Source organism: Drosophila arizonae, chromosome 5, assembly GCF_054131065.1.
Source record: "Drosophila arizonae isolate 15081-1271.41 chromosome 5, UAZ_ARI_1.0, whole genome shotgun sequence".
NCBI lineage: Eukaryota > Metazoa > Arthropoda > Insecta > Diptera > Drosophilidae > Drosophila > Drosophila arizonae.
In genome coordinates, this window is record NC_142925.1 from 10,886,765 (window position 1) to 10,906,950 (window position 20,186).

The following is a 20,186-nucleotide window of genomic DNA, read 5'->3' on the forward strand; positions in this document are numbered from 1 at the left end:
TTCGAAATACCTGACTACATACACGTATACATGTATATGATTTTGCTCATTTAACTTATAATAACAATGTCTAAGAGTTGGACTGATTTTATAAAAGAAATTGTAGAATTAGAGATAGAAAATGTCTTTGAAAAAATCGAATATATATATTTATAAATACATAAATATATATAACTATGATGTGGGTTTATACAGTACGATGCGAATAAATTCTATGATTCATGAGCTAGAGCTAAATTCGTTTAGATTAAATCTACACTTATGAAAATATTAAGTATACAACTTTGACTTTTACAAACAAAAAAATATTGATACATTTTAGTAAGTAAGTTAAAGTAAATATAGATTAAAAATTAAGGATTAAAGAAAAAAAAAAGTTCGATTAAGAATCATGAACTAGACTTAGCAAATTATTAATTTTTTTTCTTACTGTTTGCTTGAATAGAAGCAAGATGCAAAGAAGAAACAAGATGAATTTATTGAGTACTTACTTTTGTTCTTAGCGAAGCTACAATATATAATAATATAAAGGGTTTGTGAACATAATATTTGAAGGAAAGTACAGAATTATTTGGAAGATAATAGTTTATGATGCAGTCATGTATTTAAATCTAGATTATAATAACGCAGTTCATAAAAATTACATTTTTTCTGAGGAGCAAATAGAATAATATGTTTTAGTATCAACATCTCATGTTTTCTTTGATCTTTCATTCAAGAACCTCCTGGTCAAAATACTGTGCCACTGCGAAAACCAAGGATAACGTTTAGCGACAACTCCAGTTCCCTAATACGCTGCATACCCAACGAACGTGCGACATTCTTTGTGAAAATCGACTGCGATGAGGAGGATGAAATGGAATTTTTGCCCTTCACATTTGAATGGTAAGTCAGACCCAATAAATTATTAAACATTTCTCTGTGAGTGTGTATGTATGTGTGGCTGTGCAGTATGCTTGTGATTCACCGGCTGTGTGCATAATGCCAACAAGTTTGCGCACTTACACATATGATTTCTCCTTCACGCTTGCTCAACAAGAACTGCCAAGAGATGCCAGATGCTCAATGTCCGATGCTCGCTGCCCGGGTCAACGGCGACTGCGCCCAGAGTCGCAAAAAAGACGCACTCTGCTCTCTGCTTGTGTCGCCTCTCCTTGATGCTCTTCCTCTGAACTGTCGCAGCAGCTGTGTTCGTTCTCTGGCCAATTCGTCTCTTGGGCAACGGCAGACCAGAGCAGAGCAGAGCGGAGCCGGCTGCTCGCCAGTTCCACTTTGACGATCGGCGCATTAACATATCCGTTGCCCAGCAGCATTTTTTAAAATTTTGTCTATAGCTGCGTATATGTGTATATAAGTAGGTGTGCGTGAGTGCGTGTACAACGCTGCGTATACTTGATCAAGTATACGAAATCAATCAAAACTACATATGAGACAGTGCATTAAGGAGATATGAGTTTCAAAAATGTAGTGCAGGCAGAACAAAAGCCTAAACACACACATTGTGTGTGTGTGTGTGTGTGTCGGTGTGTTTGTGTGTGTCCCTCGTAATGGTGGCGATCTGCTAAATTTAGCTGCATTAACAAATGCGAGCGCGTGAAAAATATTTTGAAAATGCTGTAAAGCTTTGTGTTGTGGCGTCAGTGGTGCTTCAATGCCCAAAAAGTGTTCAAAATTGATTTTCCCTTCAATTTTGTTGTTAGGGAAATTGCTGTCCGATGATTACATAATCAATTTGAAAAGATTTTGCAATACCTGCGCGGGCCAAACAAACAACAAACAACAACGACAACAACAACAACAAATGTTGCCAAAAAGGCGCAAGAAACAAACGAAACATTTCAGTTTCTCGATTCTAAGCGTTAACTTAACTCAATTCTATCGGCGAGACACAGAGAACACAGAATTATTAGCAAATTCGAAAATGAAATGTGTGGCATCCGTGAGATACGTGTCCCAAAATAAATTCTACAAACAAAAGAAAACAAATTTTCATTTTGTGTTTTTCTGCTTTTTCCTTTATAGTGTCTAACAATTCTGTTGTGTGTGTGTGTGTGTGTATGCGTGAGTGAGTGTGTGTAAATACAAAATACAATTAATATAGTCGAGTAGGTGCATTTATTTATAAACATTCTTGTTTTCGATTGAAATATTTTCGTCATTTTTCTTCTTTTCTAAATTGGTTTAGGTATTTTTTCTCTTTTGCTCTTTGTTGTTTTGTTTATTTGTTAATAATCATAATAATGCCAGAAAGAAAATTAATGGCGAACAGCTACAAAAAAATGCAAGCACGTGCCTAAATTCATTAATATCCATCTCTAGAAAAGTATTTAAAGACATTAAAAGTTAATCAAAGGAAATGATTTTTTTTGTTTTTGTTTTTTTTTTTTTTAAAGATATATATTTATATATAGAAAAATATATATGGCTAAATATATTTTATCCTAAGCAGTCATCTCACAAATATTTAATGAGCATTTTATAAAACGCAATATATATTTTAGTTGAATTTTATTTATATAATATATATAATAATAATAATAATTTGATTGATTTTGTTGTGTTTAATTTTATCTGTGAATTTTTAATTAAATAATTTTAAAAGGTGCTTAGAGTAACGCCATTATATAGATTTGGCTATACTTAAATTTATTTTAATGTATATTAATTGAAGCTATTGTAATCAAATGTTGAACAGTTCCTAATCTTGGATTCACATTGTATTATTTAAAGTCATATGTTCATATCCAAATAGATATATGAATATACATACATTTATACATATATATAAATAATCACTTACCTTACGGTTCACATATTCACATAAGCCTTCGTATATATACATATGTATACATACATAGAGAGAGATAGGATAGGTGTACACATAGAGAGTAAGAAAGGACATATGTATGTATAGATCAGTCTATACATTTCTGCTGTTTCTCTTCTCTTAAAGTTTGCGCTAACAAGCTAGGTCTTCATGCTAAGACTAAGGGAAATATAAACATTAATATAATGCTAATTAATAAAATGAACAATTACGGAATCATCATTTACTAAATAATACACATAATTCTCATAAATCAAAAATTTATAACAATGATTACAAAAGAATAAAATATATAATACACATTTAAAAATAAAATACAATACAACAAGAAAAATAAAATACACATTTAAATTATTAACAAATAGTATTATTAACAAAATACTTAAACAAATACAACAAAACTAGAGCACTTCAATTCACTTCACTTTGACTTCACGAGCACAACTGATCGAGCTCCTCAGCTGGTGCCCATTTATATAGCTGTCAAACGAATCAAAATTGAGCGCATCTCACTGACCTTATTCTCTGAGAGTTACTTCTTTAGATTATACTCTCAAGAAGGGTATAACTCCTAAGAGGCTGACTTTTACTCAACTGTGATTTAAGTATTTCGTTTGTTTTACTAGGCAAACTTTATGTAGCATATAGATATATATAAATATAATATTATAATATTAATTACCTCTTTATCACTTTCCCAAAAGTTCCAAGGAATCACGTTTTTATTTCTAACTGAATTTCTATACCTTTTACTCTATTATAACAGCGTCGGTGTATTAGCATATATATGTATATTGATATATGCATGTATGTGTGTGTGTGCATGTGGGTTTATGTGTAAATAGAATATAAATATATAGAGTAAACATTCGAATTTATTGAACACCATGGGCAACGGATGCTCGAAATGTTGTCGTTGTTGCTGCAACGAGCACAAACAATTTCATGGCACGCTCTCCACAGCCTCTGCCTCGTCCGTCTATAGAAAAAGGTAAACAAAAGCGAGAGAATGGGAAATACATAGAAATAAATGCAATTGATTAGCTAACAAAACTTATGGGGAATATCTATGTATACCTAATGTTATTCGTGAATGGTTCTCAGGACCCGTGGCGATGTACCCATCGAGAACTCCGATCGCTTTCGCATCACACAGACCAGCAATGCCGTCCAGCTGGCCGTGGAGCATGTGCAGCGCGAGGACGCTGGACATTATACCCTGTTTGCCCGCACGAAAGGCAACGAGGTGGCGCGCAGGCATGTGGAGCTCATTGTCGAGGACAGATCTACGGGCGAGGATCCACCCGTATTTCTGCGTCGCCTTGTCGATCTCTCCGTCAAAGTGGGAACACGAACTCGCCTCCTAACAGAAATACGCAGCTCAACAGATCTTAAGGTAATAGTTTCTCCAATTCTCTATCTGTCCATCATTTAAAGCGGATTGTAATTGCAAATCTAGTTAACATGGTATCGAAACGATCGCAGAATATGTGAGAACGATCGCATCACCGAGACGAATGAGGGCACATTTCACTACTTGGAAGTGAGCCCAGTTGTGCTCGAGGATGGGGGCCAATGGATGTTGATGGCCGAGAATATGGGCGGACGTAATTCCTGTTTGGCCACACTGAATGTGCTCGTGCCCAAGGCCTATAAGACGCCCGAGTTTGTGGAGGAGCTGCGAGCGGTGCTCACCGAGCAGGGCACCGTATCGCTGGAGTGCAAAGTGGTGGGCGTGCCAACGCCACACTTGCGCTGGTTTAAGGACTCCAAGGAGATCAAAGCGGGCGACATATTTGCGCTCACCGCCAATGCCGATGATCCCACGTCGCTGGGCACATATACGTGCGAGGCGAAGAACTGCATGGGCGTCACCTACTCCAGCTCCAAGGTGCATGTGGTGGGCCGTGGCAGTCGCGAGGGCTCGCTCAAGCCGGCCGACAAGTGGGTAGCCTCGCTCTCTCTCTCTCTCTCTCTCTCTCTTACCGAATGGAATTTGATTTTTTGTTCTTCTCTTATTCTCAGCGTCAGCAGCAACGCGCCGCCGCCGATCTTCACGAATGAGCTGCGAGACCAGAGCGTCCACATCGGCGATACCATCATACTCGGCTGTCAAGGTGAGTGGCGAATGGCGAGTGGCTCTCAGCGCGTTGGCGTTAGCGTTGGGCATTTTAGCTCCTCCTTGGCAATGTGCCCGAATCACATGAAAAATCAAAGAAAAACACAAAAAAATCAAGCAAAAACATTTTTTGTTTATTTGCGATCTACCTTACTGTACATATAGACTATATATAGATATATGTAGTTAGCTTGAAGCGGCATCTGTTTTGTTTTTAGACTGTGTGCTCTCGTGCTCTAGAAACTTGAACTTAATGAATTTGCTGGGAATGCTTGGACTGTTGTTGAGGTGGGTCAACAACATGCGCCAAATGAGACGAGCAAAACAAAACCGATAATTGCTAAAAGAGAACGAGAGAGATGGAGAGCGTGCGATTGAAAGCGAGAGAGGTAGAGAGTTAAATGTTAGCCACGCTCTCCATCACACTTGCTCTCCCTCTCCCTCTCCCACTCACTCTATTGTAGAACAACATGACGTATACTTGATTTTTATTTGTCGGCATATTTCGCAGTTGTGGTTCCGCCTTGGCCCAAAAGCGTTACCTGGTATAACAAAGATGGACGTGTGGAGACCGATGATCGCTACAAACTTATCGAAGATGGCCTTGGCGTCTACATGATTGAGATCAAGCCCTCGGAATCGTGCGATGCCGGCGACTGGAAATGCGTCGTCACCAGCTTTGAGGGCGTTGTGGGCATCTCAACTTGTGTTGTCAACATGGACAGTGAGTCGACAAATTAAATCAGAACTAAATACATATATATTTATACATATATAAATTGCAGTTCCTCGTAATTACCGCAAGCCCAGGTTCATGGAGAGCCTGCGCGCCGTGCTGACTGAGGAGGGTTTGGTTTCCTTTGAGTGCAAAGTAGTTGGCTTTCCGACGCCAGTGCTCAAGTGGTTCAAGGACGGACACGAGCTGAAGCCCGGCGACGTTTATCAGCTGACGGGCACCAATTCGCTAGGCACCTACTGCTGCATCGCACGCAACTGCATGGGCGAGACCAGCAGCACGGCGGTGCTCACCGTGGAGGATATACAGAATCAGTTGACAGACGAGGAGCGTCTGGTCTTTACGCATCAGAATCAAGCACCCAAGTTTCTAACCGGCCTGAAGAGCACCGATGCCAAAATCAACGAACCATTTCAATTTAAAGTTGTGGTCAGGGCTACACCAGATCCAATTCTCAGTTGGTTCCGGGACGAGCTGCCCATCGATCCGAACGAACGATACAATCACTATCGGGGCGAGAACGAGGAGTGGCTGTTGGACATCAAGTCGGCCGAGTTTGTCGACCAGGCTGAGTGGAAGTGTGTGGCCGTCAATGACTTTGGCACCAGCATTACCTCGTGCTTCCTCAAGCTGCAGATACCGAGGCACTACAAGAAGCCCCGTTTCCTTGAGTGTCTGCGCGCAGTGCTCACCGAGGAGGGGGCCGTCAATCTGGAATGCAAGGTCATTGGTGTGCCACAGCCGGTGCTCAAGTGGTATAAGGATGGTGTGGAACTAAAGCCGGGCGATATACACCGGATTATTTCTGGCCAGGATGGCACCTGCTGCTTGGGCACCTACACCTGCGAGGCCCGAAACTGCATGGGTGTTGTCGCCAGCTCCGCTTCGCTGCTGGGCTTCGAGGATGCGCAGCGAGCACAGAAACCAGAGCAGTCTGAGGCGAATGAACTACAAAGGAACCTATCGCTGTCCACCATTCAAGAGGAACGCACATCGCAGCTGTATGAGACGCCAGTGGGCGATATAACCATAGATGAGAAGGGCGATGTATCCTTCTCCTTTGACGGCAAAGAAGTGTCAGTGTCCCTGTACGAAACACCTGACCTAACCGAAGAGGAGGCTCTGAAGATTGTTGAGATGTATGCAGATCAGATATCGGAGCATGTGACGGAGCACAATATTGTGGAGCTGCCACCATTGCGTTTCGTCAAGGAGACTTCGCAGTCCGGCAAGCTACTCATGGAGGCAGTCGTCATAGATATAGCCCCCGAGTACTTCACCCATGATGAGGATTTGCGCACTGAGGCCGGCATGGATGACATATCCATCACTGAGATCACCGTGCACGGCTCCTCGGGCAGGGAGGGAGTCTTCGATAAGCAAACTGAGAAATATGCTCAACAATCGTTTGAAAAAATGGAGGAGGAGCTATCCTTATCAGCACCCATACGAAAGCGCAAGAAATCCCGACCCACGGAAACTGATGAATTCTTTAGTTTGTCCAAGGCATCCGGCTCAGGCAGCCAGGGTGAGGAGGAGACATCTGATCTGCAAACGTTTGCCAGTGCGCAGATGTCCACATCACAGAAGGCAGCTCTGTCCAGCGAAGGCGAAGCAGCCGCTGCCGCACCACCAAAGCGTAAGAAGTCCAAGAAGCCCACGGATAGTGATTCCTCGAAGACTACCGAAGATGATGCCAAGCTACAGGACATTTCAGGCGCTGTGGGTGATGGATTAATGATGCAGCCAGCGTCACAGATGAAAGCCGTGACCGATGAGGCGGAGATCAACAAGAATCTTATGGCACTGGTGCCACTAGCCAAATTGCTGAGAGTCATTGAGAATCATTTGACGGTGGTCGAAGCGGAGGTACTGGACCAGTCCACTATGATGATGACACCAGCTGCTGCTGATCAAAGCATTGCCATCATTCGGGATATTCTAGAGCCCATCAAACAGATCGAATCGAAGCTGCGCGTCTACTCGGGCGAGACCCAGATCGATGCACTCATCCAGACCATGGAGGATGACATACGCAGGCTGCACATGGGCCTGCAGGTGATTGAGAAGTGCGTGGAAATAGATGAGACGGGCGCCACACTCATCCAAAGGACGAGCGTTTGCATTATTGACAGCGTGGCGGAGCATATGAAGCGGGCGCTCGAGGAGCTGAAGATTGTCAGCGCGAAATTCGAATCGGAGAGCTTGCGAAATCAGATCAACTTGACGGCAGATGATATACACCAGGGTCTGGAAATAACCCAGGGCACCATCAGGTCACAGGCTCTGCTGCAGGAGGCCCAAGAATTGGAAGCAGCCAAGCACTTTACAGAGACCGTGGAGAAGATGCAGGATGTGCCCGACAGCATTTCGTTTGCCTCCATTACGGAAGCCAATTTGCCTAGCGAAGCGAGTGCCTTGAAGGAAATCTGTCAGCCAGTAGCGAGAATACAGGAAGCTCTGGAACGCGTGGAAATGGAGCTGTCCATGGAGGAGAGTGAGGAGCAAATCTACAAGAAGGTACACAAAAAGGTGCTCGACAGCATCGTGCAGCCCATTAAGGAACTGCAGAGCACACTGCAATCAATTGAAGCGAAGACAGAGTCCCTTGCCGGTTCCGAATCTATCGAACAAAAGATTAATATGGCCATTTTGGATATTGTAACACCGCCACTGTTTGAGCTCAATAAGGGATTGGAGCTGATAGTTAATGAGAAGTCAGATAGCGTTGAGGCTGGCATGTTCACGGTTAGCACAGTGGAGTCCATGGTACCGCCACTCCAAGAGATTCAGAATGGATTGGCCCAGTTGGGCCAGGATCTGGAAAGTGGCCAGGCAGCCAGAGAGGGTGCCAAATTGGATTTGGCAGACACCCAGAAGCTATTGCAGTCCATTGCCCAAGCCGTTCTGCATTTCGAGACGAACATTGAAAGAATATCGGAACGTCTCAGCGATAATGTGAAGATTCGCTTACAAAACCTGAAGGATGAGCTGTCCGCCCTGATTGGCACTATTTTGGACAAGGATATAACTCGGTATCATGTGCAGCTGCTTGATAAGCTGAAGCGGCCCATCGATGAGCTGAATTATTGCATACGCCAGACTGAGGTGAAGTCCACCTCTGGGTCTTTGGCCGATCTAATCGAACCACTCAGCCTACTGCAGGAGAACACACAGAAGGGACAAGGATTGCTGCTGGCCACACGGGAAGGCGAGCCGGATAAGCAGGCGCTTCAGTCTCTAGAAAATATACGCAATATAATACGCAATGCTATTATTGATATCGAGGAGCACGAGTTCAGGATTCTGCAGCAGGAGATCCAACAGGACGAGCAGCTGGCTGCCCAGCAGGACAAGTCCTTCAGCGCCTTGCGAAAAGTCCTTGAGACAAAGGTCTCACTAGACGAGTCGATTGCCAACATTGAAACACTGCAGCTGGCACTAAACAGAATTAATGAGAATGCCAAAATAACGCCCAAGATCAAATCGTCGGCGAATGAAGCTCAAGTTTCGCTCTTGAGAATTCTACAAATCGCCAAGGGATTGGCCACCTTTAGTGAGGCGGAGAACACACTCAACTCGAACGAAGCGCAGACCATACGCATTCTATATGAGATGGGCAAGAGTTTTGCTGATCTCGCCAAGACACTTGATAATCCAGCTGCTGATAATAATGAATTCAATGAGGTCTTGAATAATTTTAACGATATTGTTGCCCAGCAGAGAGAAGCTTTGGATGCAACACTTACATGGAATGCACTCGCCATATCCAGTCCACTCTCCAGTTTCGTACATGCACTCGAGAACCTTCACCCACTGAAACAGTCCAGCGAAGACGTATCCACATTGGATGACGTTTCTGTGCTCAAGTCATTAGCTGAGTCCTTGCCCACCGAGCCAGAGGCATATGCCGAACAAGAGGAGGTGATACAGGGCCAGGAAACTCTGAAGAAGCCAGCTGAGAGGTTGCTCTCAGATCTGAATCATGGCATTGCAGCTGTCCTCTCACATTGTGAGGATCTGGACGTGAGCTCCTTGCGTGGAGAGACAGGTGAACAACTGCAAGCGGCCATCATTAAAATGCAGGATCTGCAGAGCAACATTGCGCTGGTGCAAGAAACAAACATTGTGGAGGCTGCCCAGTCCTTCTCGGAAGGCACCGATCCTGGCACTTTTGCCGCGGCCATGTGCAGCCTGGAGCGCTGTGTGCTTGAGGTGGAGGAATGTATTGCTCACAGTGGAGCGGAAAGTCTAAAGGATCTGGAGTTATCTAAGCTCAAGACATTGGCCACACCACTTCACGATCTACGGCAATACTGCGAACAAATTGATATTCAGGCAGTGGAACAGGCACTCGATATGTCCTCCCAGAACATATCGGAGCTGAAGACCAGTGGGCAGCAGCACACAGTTGAGGATGCTGCCAAGGAGGCAGCAGTCGTCGCTGCAGAGCCAAAAGTCGAAGTCTTCGATGTGCAACAGGGCGTGGAAAGTGGCATCAAGCAGCTGGAGGCTTGCTTGGAGGTAACCAAGAGCGAAGATCACGAGGAGCTCCGTCAAGTGAGCGAAATAATGCAACAGCTCAACGCCGATTTGAAGAATATTCAGGAGGCGCTCGTCTCAGACAGCAATCAACAGGAAACTGTCCTGGCTCAGGCGAAAATCGCACGCACCATGTTCAAGTTGAAGGAGTGCTTGGTGCACACCTACGAATCGGGCCTGGTCGACTCCCTAGACAATGTGGAAAGCGCTTTCGAAGACATTCTACTGTCTCTGCCGGTGCTGGAGACGCAGCTTGCTCAAGAGATGTACTCCAAAATCGAGAATACCTTCAAGAGCTTCATGACCTACTCTCAGCAGCAGTCGCTGGGCAATGTGCAGCGCAGCTTTGAACAGCTGTTGGAATCGATCAGAGCCGTGGCCATTTCGCCAAACGTTGATGTAGATAAATCATCGACATTAATGATCAATCTTCAGACAAATCTAATGTCCACATTCAGAGCTCTCAACGAAGTCAGCGAACAGGCTGAGAATGATTTACTCAGCGCTCTACTGAAGACCCAAAACAGTCTGGTGGGCGTATTTGATTTCATTGAGAATAATGAGAATGCAATCCGAATCATTGAACTGCTACAAGAGATTGATGCCATATCTGCGGAGCTCAAGAGTTTGTCTAAAGTCCCTGTCGCACCCACATTGCCAATTGACATCAGTGCAATAATTGAGAACGTGACAGCGGGCAAGACGCTCCTTACTGAAATCGAACGGGGCTTGCAAAACGATGATCCACTGAGCGCCAAGCTTCTTGAAGAGAACACTGACGAGATCGGTCAGCTGGAAGCCACGCTAATTCAAATTGAAAATAATATTCTATCACAGCCGCAGCTAATGCAAATCACATCAGAGCAACTTTCGCTCATTGAGACTCTTCAGCAGCAAATAAACAATCTGCATAAAAAACTAATTCAATTAAGTGCCACACTCGATATACGAAGCGAAGAAACGCCCACTGAGGTGGAGAGTCCGGAAATAGAAGAGCAATTGGAGCAGCCGAAGGTTGCTCAAGAGAAATCCGAAGTGAAGGCCAAACGAAAACTGGAGGAAGATTCAAAAGAAATTTCTACCAAAAAACCCAAGGATGAAGTTGACGAAAAGGCCATTCCGGAAATTCAAGAGAAACCCGAGACTAAAGCTTCTATTGAGAAGGAACAAGAATTAAAACAGGCCTTAGATATAAAATTCTTAGACTTGTGCAGTGCTGTACAACGTAAATCAAATAAGCCTGAAGAAATACCAATTATAACAGACAGCAAGGAAATTATAGATAACTTAGAAAGTCCTGATAAAGTTGTTAAAGGTATCTTTAAGCTGCGAGAGCACATTGTACATACATATGAAGGAAAATCTCCTGAAGAACAAACCGATCAAGATATTGTCGAAGCATTTATCGAATCACTCCTCGAGGCGTCTCCACTTGCTTCAGAGAAAATTATTGAAAGTTATGTAAAGGAAATTAAAACAAATATAATACTAAGCAAAGCTGCGCTTCAGCTTATTGGCGGAACTGAATTGGGTGTAAAATCTTCGTTAATAGCACCAAAACTTGTTAAGCTTGAAGCCATTTCCGAAGACATCAAGTCTAATCTCCAAATTGAAAAGTCTTCTCAAAAGATGATCCAATTACAGCAAGCCTTGATGGATATTTTCGTATTGGTCGATGATCTGATAGACGATAAAACAGCATTATTAAAACCTGTTATTGAACATCTCAAATCTGTACTTCTATCAGAATATGATTATATTGAGAAAAACGAGGGGAAACTCCAAACTGCAACTATTGAAGGAAAAATTCATAAAATTACCAAAGAAATTTTAAATGTTAGCGAAAAGTTGCAACAGCTCAATACTGATATAATAGCAGAAAATCTTATTGGAAAAGAATCAATCGTAGAGCAGAATCTGGATGCGAAAGAGAAGAAACAGGCTGAAAAGGATGCTGAAAAGAAAGCGCAACAGGGAGAAATATCTAAAGTAGTTGCTGAGAAAGTATCTGAAGAAAAGGCCCCCGAGAGTAAGAAACCTGAAGTTAAGGAAGCAGAAACAGAGTCTCAAAAGGCAAAGAAGTTACAAAAAGAATCAGTCGAAGAGAAGAAACTTGATGCAAAACAGAAAAAACAGGCTGAAAAGGAAGCGGAAAAGAAATCCCAACAAGGTGAAATATCTGAGGTAGCTGCTGAGAAAGTATCTGAAGAAAAGGTCCCTGAGAGTAAGAAACCTGAAGTTAAGGAAGTAGAAACAGAGTCTCAAAAGGCAAAGAAATTACAAAAAGAATCAGTCGAAGAGCAACAGCTGGATGCAAAACAGAAAAAACAGGCTGAAAAGGAAGCTGAAAAGAAATCCCAACAAGGTGAAATATCTGAGGTAGCTGCTGAGAAAGTATCTGAAGAAAAGGTCCCTGAGAGTAAGAAACCTGAAGTTAAGGAAGCAGAAACAGAGTCTCAAAAGGCAAAGCAGCTGCAAAAAGAGTCAGTCGAAGAGCAACCGCTGGATGCAAAACAGAAAAAACAGGCTGAAAAGGAAGCTGAAAAGAAATCCCAACAAGGTGAAATATCTGAGGTAGCTGCTGAGAAAGTATCTGAAGAAAAGGTCCCCGAAAGTAAGAAACCTGAAGTTAAGGAAGTAGAAACAGAGTCTCAAAAAGCAAAGAAATTACAAAAAGAATCAGTCGAAGAGCAACAACTGGATGCAAAACAGAAAAAACAGGCTGAAAAGGAAGCTGAAAAGAAATCCCAACAAGGTGAAATATCTGAGGTAGCTGCTGAGAAAGTATCTGAAGAAAAGGTCCCTGAGAGTAAGAAACCTGAAGTTAAGGAAGCAGAAACAGAGTCTCAAAAGGCAAAGCAGCTGCAAAAAGAGTCAGTCGAAGAGCAACCGCTGGATGCAAAACAGAAAAAACAGGCTGAAAAGGAAGCTGAAAAGAAATCCCAACAAGGTGAAATATCTGAGGTAGCTGCTGAGAAAGTATCTGAAGAAAAGGTCCCTGAGAGTAAGAAACCTGAAGTTAAGGCACCAGAAGCAAACGAGCCACAAAGAGCAGAAACAGTCGAAAAGCAAAAACTGGAGACGATTGAAAAGAAACATATTAAGGAGGATAAATCGGAAGAGCAAAAACATAATTTGCAAGCCATATTTTCGGAAATGGTTAAGGCTTCTGAGTCTCAACCTTCTAATGATACCTTGAAGTCCATAGTTATGGAAAGTAATGATATAATTGACAATCTGGAAGACTCTGATAGAGTTGCGAAGTCTATATTCAAACTCCGAGAGCATATTGTTCATACCTACGATGGAAAAGCAGGTGAAGAACATAAGGAAAAAGAAATTTTAGAAACATTTATCGAATCACTTCTGGAAGCTTTTCCGGCTGCTACAGAAAATGTTATCAACCACTACATAAAAGAAATTGAAGCAAATGTTATTTTAACACAAGCAGCTGTTCGACTAATTGACGAGACTGACATGTTTGCGAAGCCGTCATTATTAATACCAAAAATATTAAATCTGGAAAATATTGCAAAGAACATAAAAGCTAATACGAAAATTGAGAAGTCCTCAGAAATGATGATCCATCTGCAACAGAACTTAATGGACACATTTCTAATACTTGATGATCTATTAGAAGATAATACGTCTAGTCTAAAACCTTTTATTGAGGAAGCAAAACATGTTCTTCTGTCGGAGTATGATTATATTGAGAACAAGGAAGGGCCACTGCAAACTGCAACAATTGAAGGAAAAATTCATAATATTACCAAAGAAATATTAAACATTTGCGAAAAAATACAGAAAAATAACAACAATGTAATTACAGAGTCCAAGCAAGAAATGGTACTACAAAAAGAATCAGTCGAAGAGCAGAAGCTGGATGCTCAACAAAGAAAACAGGGTGATAAGGAAGCTGAAGCAAAAGCCCAAAAGGGAGAAGTGTTTGAAGCCATTGCTGAGAAAGTATCGGAAGAAAAAGTACCCGAGAGTAAGAGACCCGAAGTTAAGGAAACGGAAGCAGAGTCTCAAAAGGCAAAGATACTTGAAAAAGAATCAGCGGAAGAGCAAAAACTGGATTCAAAACCGGAAAAACAAGCTCAAAAGGAAGCTGAGAAGAAAGCCCAAAAGGGAGAAGTATCTGAAGTCATCGCTGAGAAAGTATCGGAAGAAAAAGTACCCGAGAGTAAGAGACCCGAAGTTAAGGAAACGGAAGCAGAGTCTCAAAACGCAAAGATACTTGAAAAAGAATCAGCGGAAGAGCAAAAACTGGATGCAAAACCGGAAAAACAATCTCAAAAGGAAGCTGAAAAGAAAGCCCAAAAGGGAGAAGTGTCTGAAGTCATCGCTGAGAAAGTATCGGAAGAAAAAGTACCCGAGAGTAAGAGACCCGAAGTTAAGGAAACGGAAGCAGAGTCTCAAAACGCAAAGATACTTGAAAAAGAATCAGCGGAAGAGCAAAAACTGGATTCAAAACCGGAAAAACAAGCTCAAAAGGAAGCTGAAAAGAAAGCCCAAAAGGGAGAAGTGTCTGAAGTCATCGCTGAGAAAGTATCGGAAGATAAAGTTCCAGAGAGTAAGAAACCCGAGGGTAAGGAATCGGAAGCAGAGTCTCAGAAGGCAAAGATACTTGAAAAAGAATCAGCCGAAGTGCAAAAACTGGATGCCAAACCGGAAGAACAGGCTCAAAAGGAAGCTGAGAAGAAAGCCCAAAAGGGAGAAGTATCTGAAGTCATCGCTGAGAAAGTATCGGAAGAGAAAGTTCCCGAGAGTAAGAAACCCGAAACTAAGGAATCGGAAGCAGAGTCTCAAAAGGCAAAGATACTTGAAAAAGAATCAGCTGAAGAGCAAAAACTGGATGCAAAACCGGAAAAACAGTCTCAAAAGGAAGCTGAAAAGAAAGCCCAAAAGGGAGAAGTGTCTGAAGTCATCGCTGAGAAAGTATCGGAAGAGAGAGTAACCGAGAGTGAGAAACCCGAAACTAAGGAATCGGAAGCAGAGTCTCAAAAGGCAAAGATACTTGAAAAAGAATCAGCCGAAGTGCAAAAACTGGATGCCAAACCGGAAGAACAGGCTCAAAAGGAAGCTGAGAAGAAAGCCCAAAAGGGAGAAGTATCTGAAGTCATCGCTGAAAAAGTATCGGAAGAAAAAGTTCCCGAGAGTAAGAAACCCGAAACTAAGGAATCGGAAGCAGAGTCTCAAAAGGCAAAGATAATTGAAAAAGAATCAGCTGAAGAGCAAAAACTGGATGCAAAACCGGAAAAACAGTCTCAAAAGGAAGCTGAAAAGAAAGCCCAAAAGAGAGAAGTGTCTGAAGTCATCGCTGAGAAAGTATCGGAAGAGAAAGTTCCCGAGAGTAAGAAACCCGAAACTAAGGAATCGGAAGCAGAGTCTCAAAAGGCAAAGATACTTGAAAAAGAATCAGCCGAAGAGCAAAAACTGGATGAAAAACAGAAAGATCAGGCTCAAAAGGAAGCTGAAAAGAAAGCCCAAAAGGGAGAAGTGTCTGAAGTCATCGCTGAGAAAGTATCTGAAGAAAAGGTCCCCGAGAGTAAGAAGCCCGAAACTAAGGAATCGGAAGCAGAGTCTCAAAAGGCAAAGATACTTGAAAAAGAATCAGCCGAAGTGCAAAAACTGGATGCCAAACCGGAAAAACAGGCTCAAAAGGAAGCTGAAGCGAAAGCCCAAAAGGGAGAAGTGTCTGAAGTCATCGCTGAGAAAGTATCGGAAGAGAAAGTTCCCGAGAGTAAGAGACCCGAAACTAAGGAATTGGAAGCAGAGTCTCCAAAGGCAAAGATACTTGAAAAAGAATCAGCCGAAATGCAAAAACTGGAAGCCAAGCCGGAAAAACAGACTCAAAAGGAAGCTGAAGCGAAAGCCCAAAAGGGAAAAGTGTCTGAAGTCATCGCTGAGAAAGTATCGGAAGAGAAAGTTCCCGAGAGTAAGAAACCCGAAACTAAGGAATCGGAAGCAGAGTCTCAAAAGGCAAAGATACTTGATAAAGAATCAGCCGAAGAGCAAAAACTGGATGCGAAACCGGAAAAACTGTCTCAAAAGGAAGCTGAAAAGAAAGCCCAAAAGGAAGAAGTGTCTGAAGTCATCGCTGAGAAAGTATCGGAAGAGAAAATTCCCGAGAGCAAGAAATCCGAAACTAAGGAATCGGAAGCAGAGTCTCAAAAGGCAAAGATACTTGAAAAAGAATCAGCCGAAGTGCAAAAACTGGATGCCAAAACGGAAAAACAGGCTCAAAAGGAAGCTGAAAAGAAAGCCCAAAAGGGAGAAGTGTCTGAAGTCATCGCTGAGGAAGTACCGGAAGGAAAGGTCCCAGATAGTAAGAAACATGAAGTTAAGGCACCGGAAGCAGTGTCTCAAAAGGCAAAAGAGCCACAAGAAGGAACAGTCGAAAAGCAAAAACAGGAGACGATGGAAAAGAAACATATTAAGGAGAATAAATCGGAAGAGCAAAAACATAATTTGCAAGCCATATTTTCGGAAATGGTTAAGGCTTCTGAGTCTCAGCCTTCTAATGATACCTTGAAGTCCATAGTTATGGAAAGTAATGATATAATTGACAATCTGGAAGACTCTGATAGAGTTGCGAAGTCTATATTCAAACTCCGAGAGCATATTGTTCATACCTACAATGGAAAAGCTGGAGAAAATCTCAAAGAAAAAGAAATTTTAGAAGCGTTTATTGAAACACTCCTTCAGGTGTCTCCAACTGCTTCAGGGAAAATTATCGAAAGCTATGTAAAGGAAATTAAAACAAATATAATACTAAGCAAAGCTGCGCTTCAGCTTATTGGCGGATCTGAATTGGGTGTAAAATCTTCGTTAATAGCACCAAAACTTGTTAAGCTTGAAGCCATTTCCGAAGACATCAAGTCTAATCTCCAAATTGAAAAGTCTTCTCAAAAGATGATCAAATTACAACAAGCCTTGATGGATATTTTCGTATTGGTCGATGATCTGATAGACGATAAAACAGCATTATTAAAACCTGTTATTGAACATCTCAAATCTGTACTTCTATCAGAATATGATTATATTGAGAAAAACGAGGGGAAATTCCAAACTGCAACTATTGAAGGAAAAATTCATAAAATTACCAAAGAAATTTTAAATGTTAGCGAAAAGTTGCAACAGCTCAATACTGATATAATAGCAGAAAATCTTATTGGAAAAGAATCAATCGTAGAGCAGAATCTGGATGCGAAAGAGAAGAAACAGGCTGAAAAGGATGCTGAAAAGAAAGCGCAACAGGGAGAAATATCTGAAGTAGTTGCTGAGAAAGTATTTGAAGAAAAGGTCCCCGAGAGTAAGAAACCTGAAGTTAAGGAAGCAGAAACAGAGTCTCAAAAGGCAAAGCAGCTGCAAAAAGAGTCAGTCGAAGAGAAGAAACTGGATGCAAAACAGAAAAAACAGGCCGAAAAAGAGGCTGAAAAGAAATCCCAAGAAGGTGAAATATCTGAGGTAGCTGCTGAGAAAGTATCTGAAGAAAAGGTCCCCGAAAGTAAGAAACCTGAAGTTATGGAAGCAGAAACAGAGTCTCAAAAGGCAAAGAAATTACAAAAAGAATCAGTCGAAGAGCAACAACTGGATGCAAAACAGAAAAAACAGGCTGAAAAGGAAGCTGAAAAGAAATCCCAACAAGGTGAAATATCTGAGGTAGCTGCTGAGAGAGTATCTGAAGAAAAGGTCCCTGAGAGTAAGAAACCTGAAGTTAAGGAAGCAGAAACAGAGTCTCAAAAGGCAAAGAAGTTACAAAAAGAATCAGTCGAAGAGCAACAGCTGGATGCAAAACAGAAAAAACAGGCTGAAAAGGAGGCTGAAAAGAAATCCCAACAAGGTGAAATATCAGAGGTAGCTGCTGAGAAAGTATCTGAAGAAAATGTCCCCGAAAGTAAGAAACCTGAAGTTAAGGAAGCAGAAACAGAGTCTCAAAAGGCAAAGAAGTTACAAAAAGAATCAGTCGAAGAGAAGAAACTGGATGCAAAACAGAAAAAACAGGCTGAAAAAGAGGCTGAAAAGAAATCCCAAGAAGGTGAAATATCTGAGGTAGCTGCTGAGAAAGTATCTGAAGAAAATGTCCCCGAAAGTAAGAAACCTGAAGTAAAGGAAGCGGTAGCAGAGTCTCAAAAGGCAAAGAAGTTACAAAAGGAATCAGTCGAAGAGCAGAAACTGGATGCAAAACAGAAAAAACAGACTGAAAAAGAGGCTGAAAAGAAATCCCAACAAGGTGAAATATCTGAGGTAGCTGCTGAGAAAGTATCTGAAGAAAAGGTCCCTGAGAGTAAGAAACCTGAAGTTAAGGAAGCAGAAACAGACTCTCAAAAGGCAAAGAAGTTACAAAAAGAATCAGTCGAAGAGAAGAAACTGGATGCAAAACAGAAAAAATACGCTGAAAAAGAGGCTGAAAAGAAATCCCAAGAAGGTGAAACATCTGAGGTAGCTGCTGAGAAAGTATCTGAAGAAAAGGTCCCCGAGAGTAAGAAACCTGAAGTTAAGGAAGCGGTAGCAGAGTCTCAAAAGGCAAAGAAGTTACAAAAGGAGTCAGTCGAAGAGCAGAAACTGAATGTGCAAGAGAAGAAACAGGCTCAAAAGGATGCTGAAAAGAAAGCCCAACAAATAGAAGTGTCTGAGGTCATCGCTGAGAAAGTATCGGAAGAGAAAGTTCCCGAGAGTAAGAAGCCTGAAGAGCAGAAACTGGATGCGAAGCAGAAGAAACAGGCTGAACAGGAAGCTGAAAAGAAAGCCCAAAAGGGTGACGTATTTGAAGCTGTTGCTGAGAAAGTATCGGAAGAGAAAGTTCCCGAGAGCAAGAAACCCGAAACTAAGGAATTTGAAAAAGATTTAGTCGATGAGCAGAAACTGGATGCGAGGCAAAAGAGGACCGAAGGAAAAAAGAAGAAAAATGACGCTGAATCATCTAAAGTGGTTTCTGAGGAAATCTCTGCGGAATTTAAGCCTGAGAGAAAACAAGAAGGTAAGGAGTCTACAATGAAATTGGTCGAAGAAAGAGAAGAAGCGAAACAGAAGAAACAATCTCAAAAGAATGTGGAAGAAGTCTTTTCTGAAGCTGAAAAAGGCCCCGAGAAATTGAAGGCTGATGACCACACGGCAGTTACGAAAGAAAGGAAGATTGCAGAAAGCTTAAATGAGATAGCAGAGGGAAGATATGATGAGAAGAAAAAATCGAATGTTGCAGAATCAGAAGACTCAATGAGTCTACAAACCAAAGCATATAAGTCAATGGAGTCGGAATATCGGGAAAGAAAGGAATCACGAAGCGCTAAGCGTAAACCAACTATAGATCTAATGCTAACAAATCGTAATTCGGCGACCGGTAGTGATCTTAAATTGACATGCGGTATTTCTGGTCATGATATGAAGGTGCAGTGGTTCAAACAAAATAGTCCCATTACTAACGATGCCAAATACAAAATAACCTTGAATGATGGTCTATCCTGCCTCGAAATCAAATCAACAGAGATGAATGATTCTGGCATATATCGTTGCATAGCGTCTAATCGAAATGGAGAGGTGGAAACAAGCTGTCTTGTGACTATATACGAAGCACCTTCAACCAAATTTGGCACACCGCCCATATTTACACGCAACATACGAGGTAAGTGCCTATTTTACCTATGCAACCCAGTGATTTAGTGCCCCAAATTAAAATTCAATTAACGTCACATTACAAATGTGAATCAATACAATTTGACATTAAGCGTCTAAGTAAATAGGAAATAGCTATATAAGATACATACATACATACGAGTATACTATATATGTATATTTTAGGACTAAGTATATATGTAAGTGTTTGGCACAACGCATCGATATTGCCTTTGCGCTTTTGATAAGCTAAAGATCATTTATAGGTTTCATTATATTATTATTTAAGTTTAATTCAGGTTTCTATTTTTAGTTCTTCGAAATTCGAATGACTTTTATATAAT

General features: G+C 41.8%; 1 protein-coding gene across 5 annotated transcripts in view; it reads left to right on the plus strand.

Annotated features, from left to right (window-relative positions):
- Strn-Mlck (Stretchin-Mlck) overlaps positions 1-20,186 on the plus strand; it is a 46,132-nt gene that overhangs the window by 1,690 nt on the left and 24,256 nt on the right. For 4 of the 5 annotated variants that reach the window (XM_089469377.1, XM_089469383.1, XM_089469379.1 and 1 more), the window contains exons 3-8: positions 720-885; positions 3,932-4,223; positions 4,287-4,771; positions 4,853-4,944; positions 5,458-5,670; positions 5,732-19,852. In XM_089469377.1, coding sequence (XP_089325503.1) covers positions 720-885; positions 3,932-4,223; positions 4,287-4,771; positions 4,853-4,944; positions 5,458-5,670; positions 5,732-19,852 — 15,369 coding nt within the window. Of the gene's footprint in view, positions 1-719; positions 886-1,235; positions 1,355-3,593; positions 3,819-3,931; positions 4,224-4,286; positions 4,772-4,852; positions 4,945-5,457; positions 5,671-5,731; positions 19,853-20,186 lie in introns of those variants that run through there. The other variant, XM_089469378.1, reaches the window with a different exon arrangement.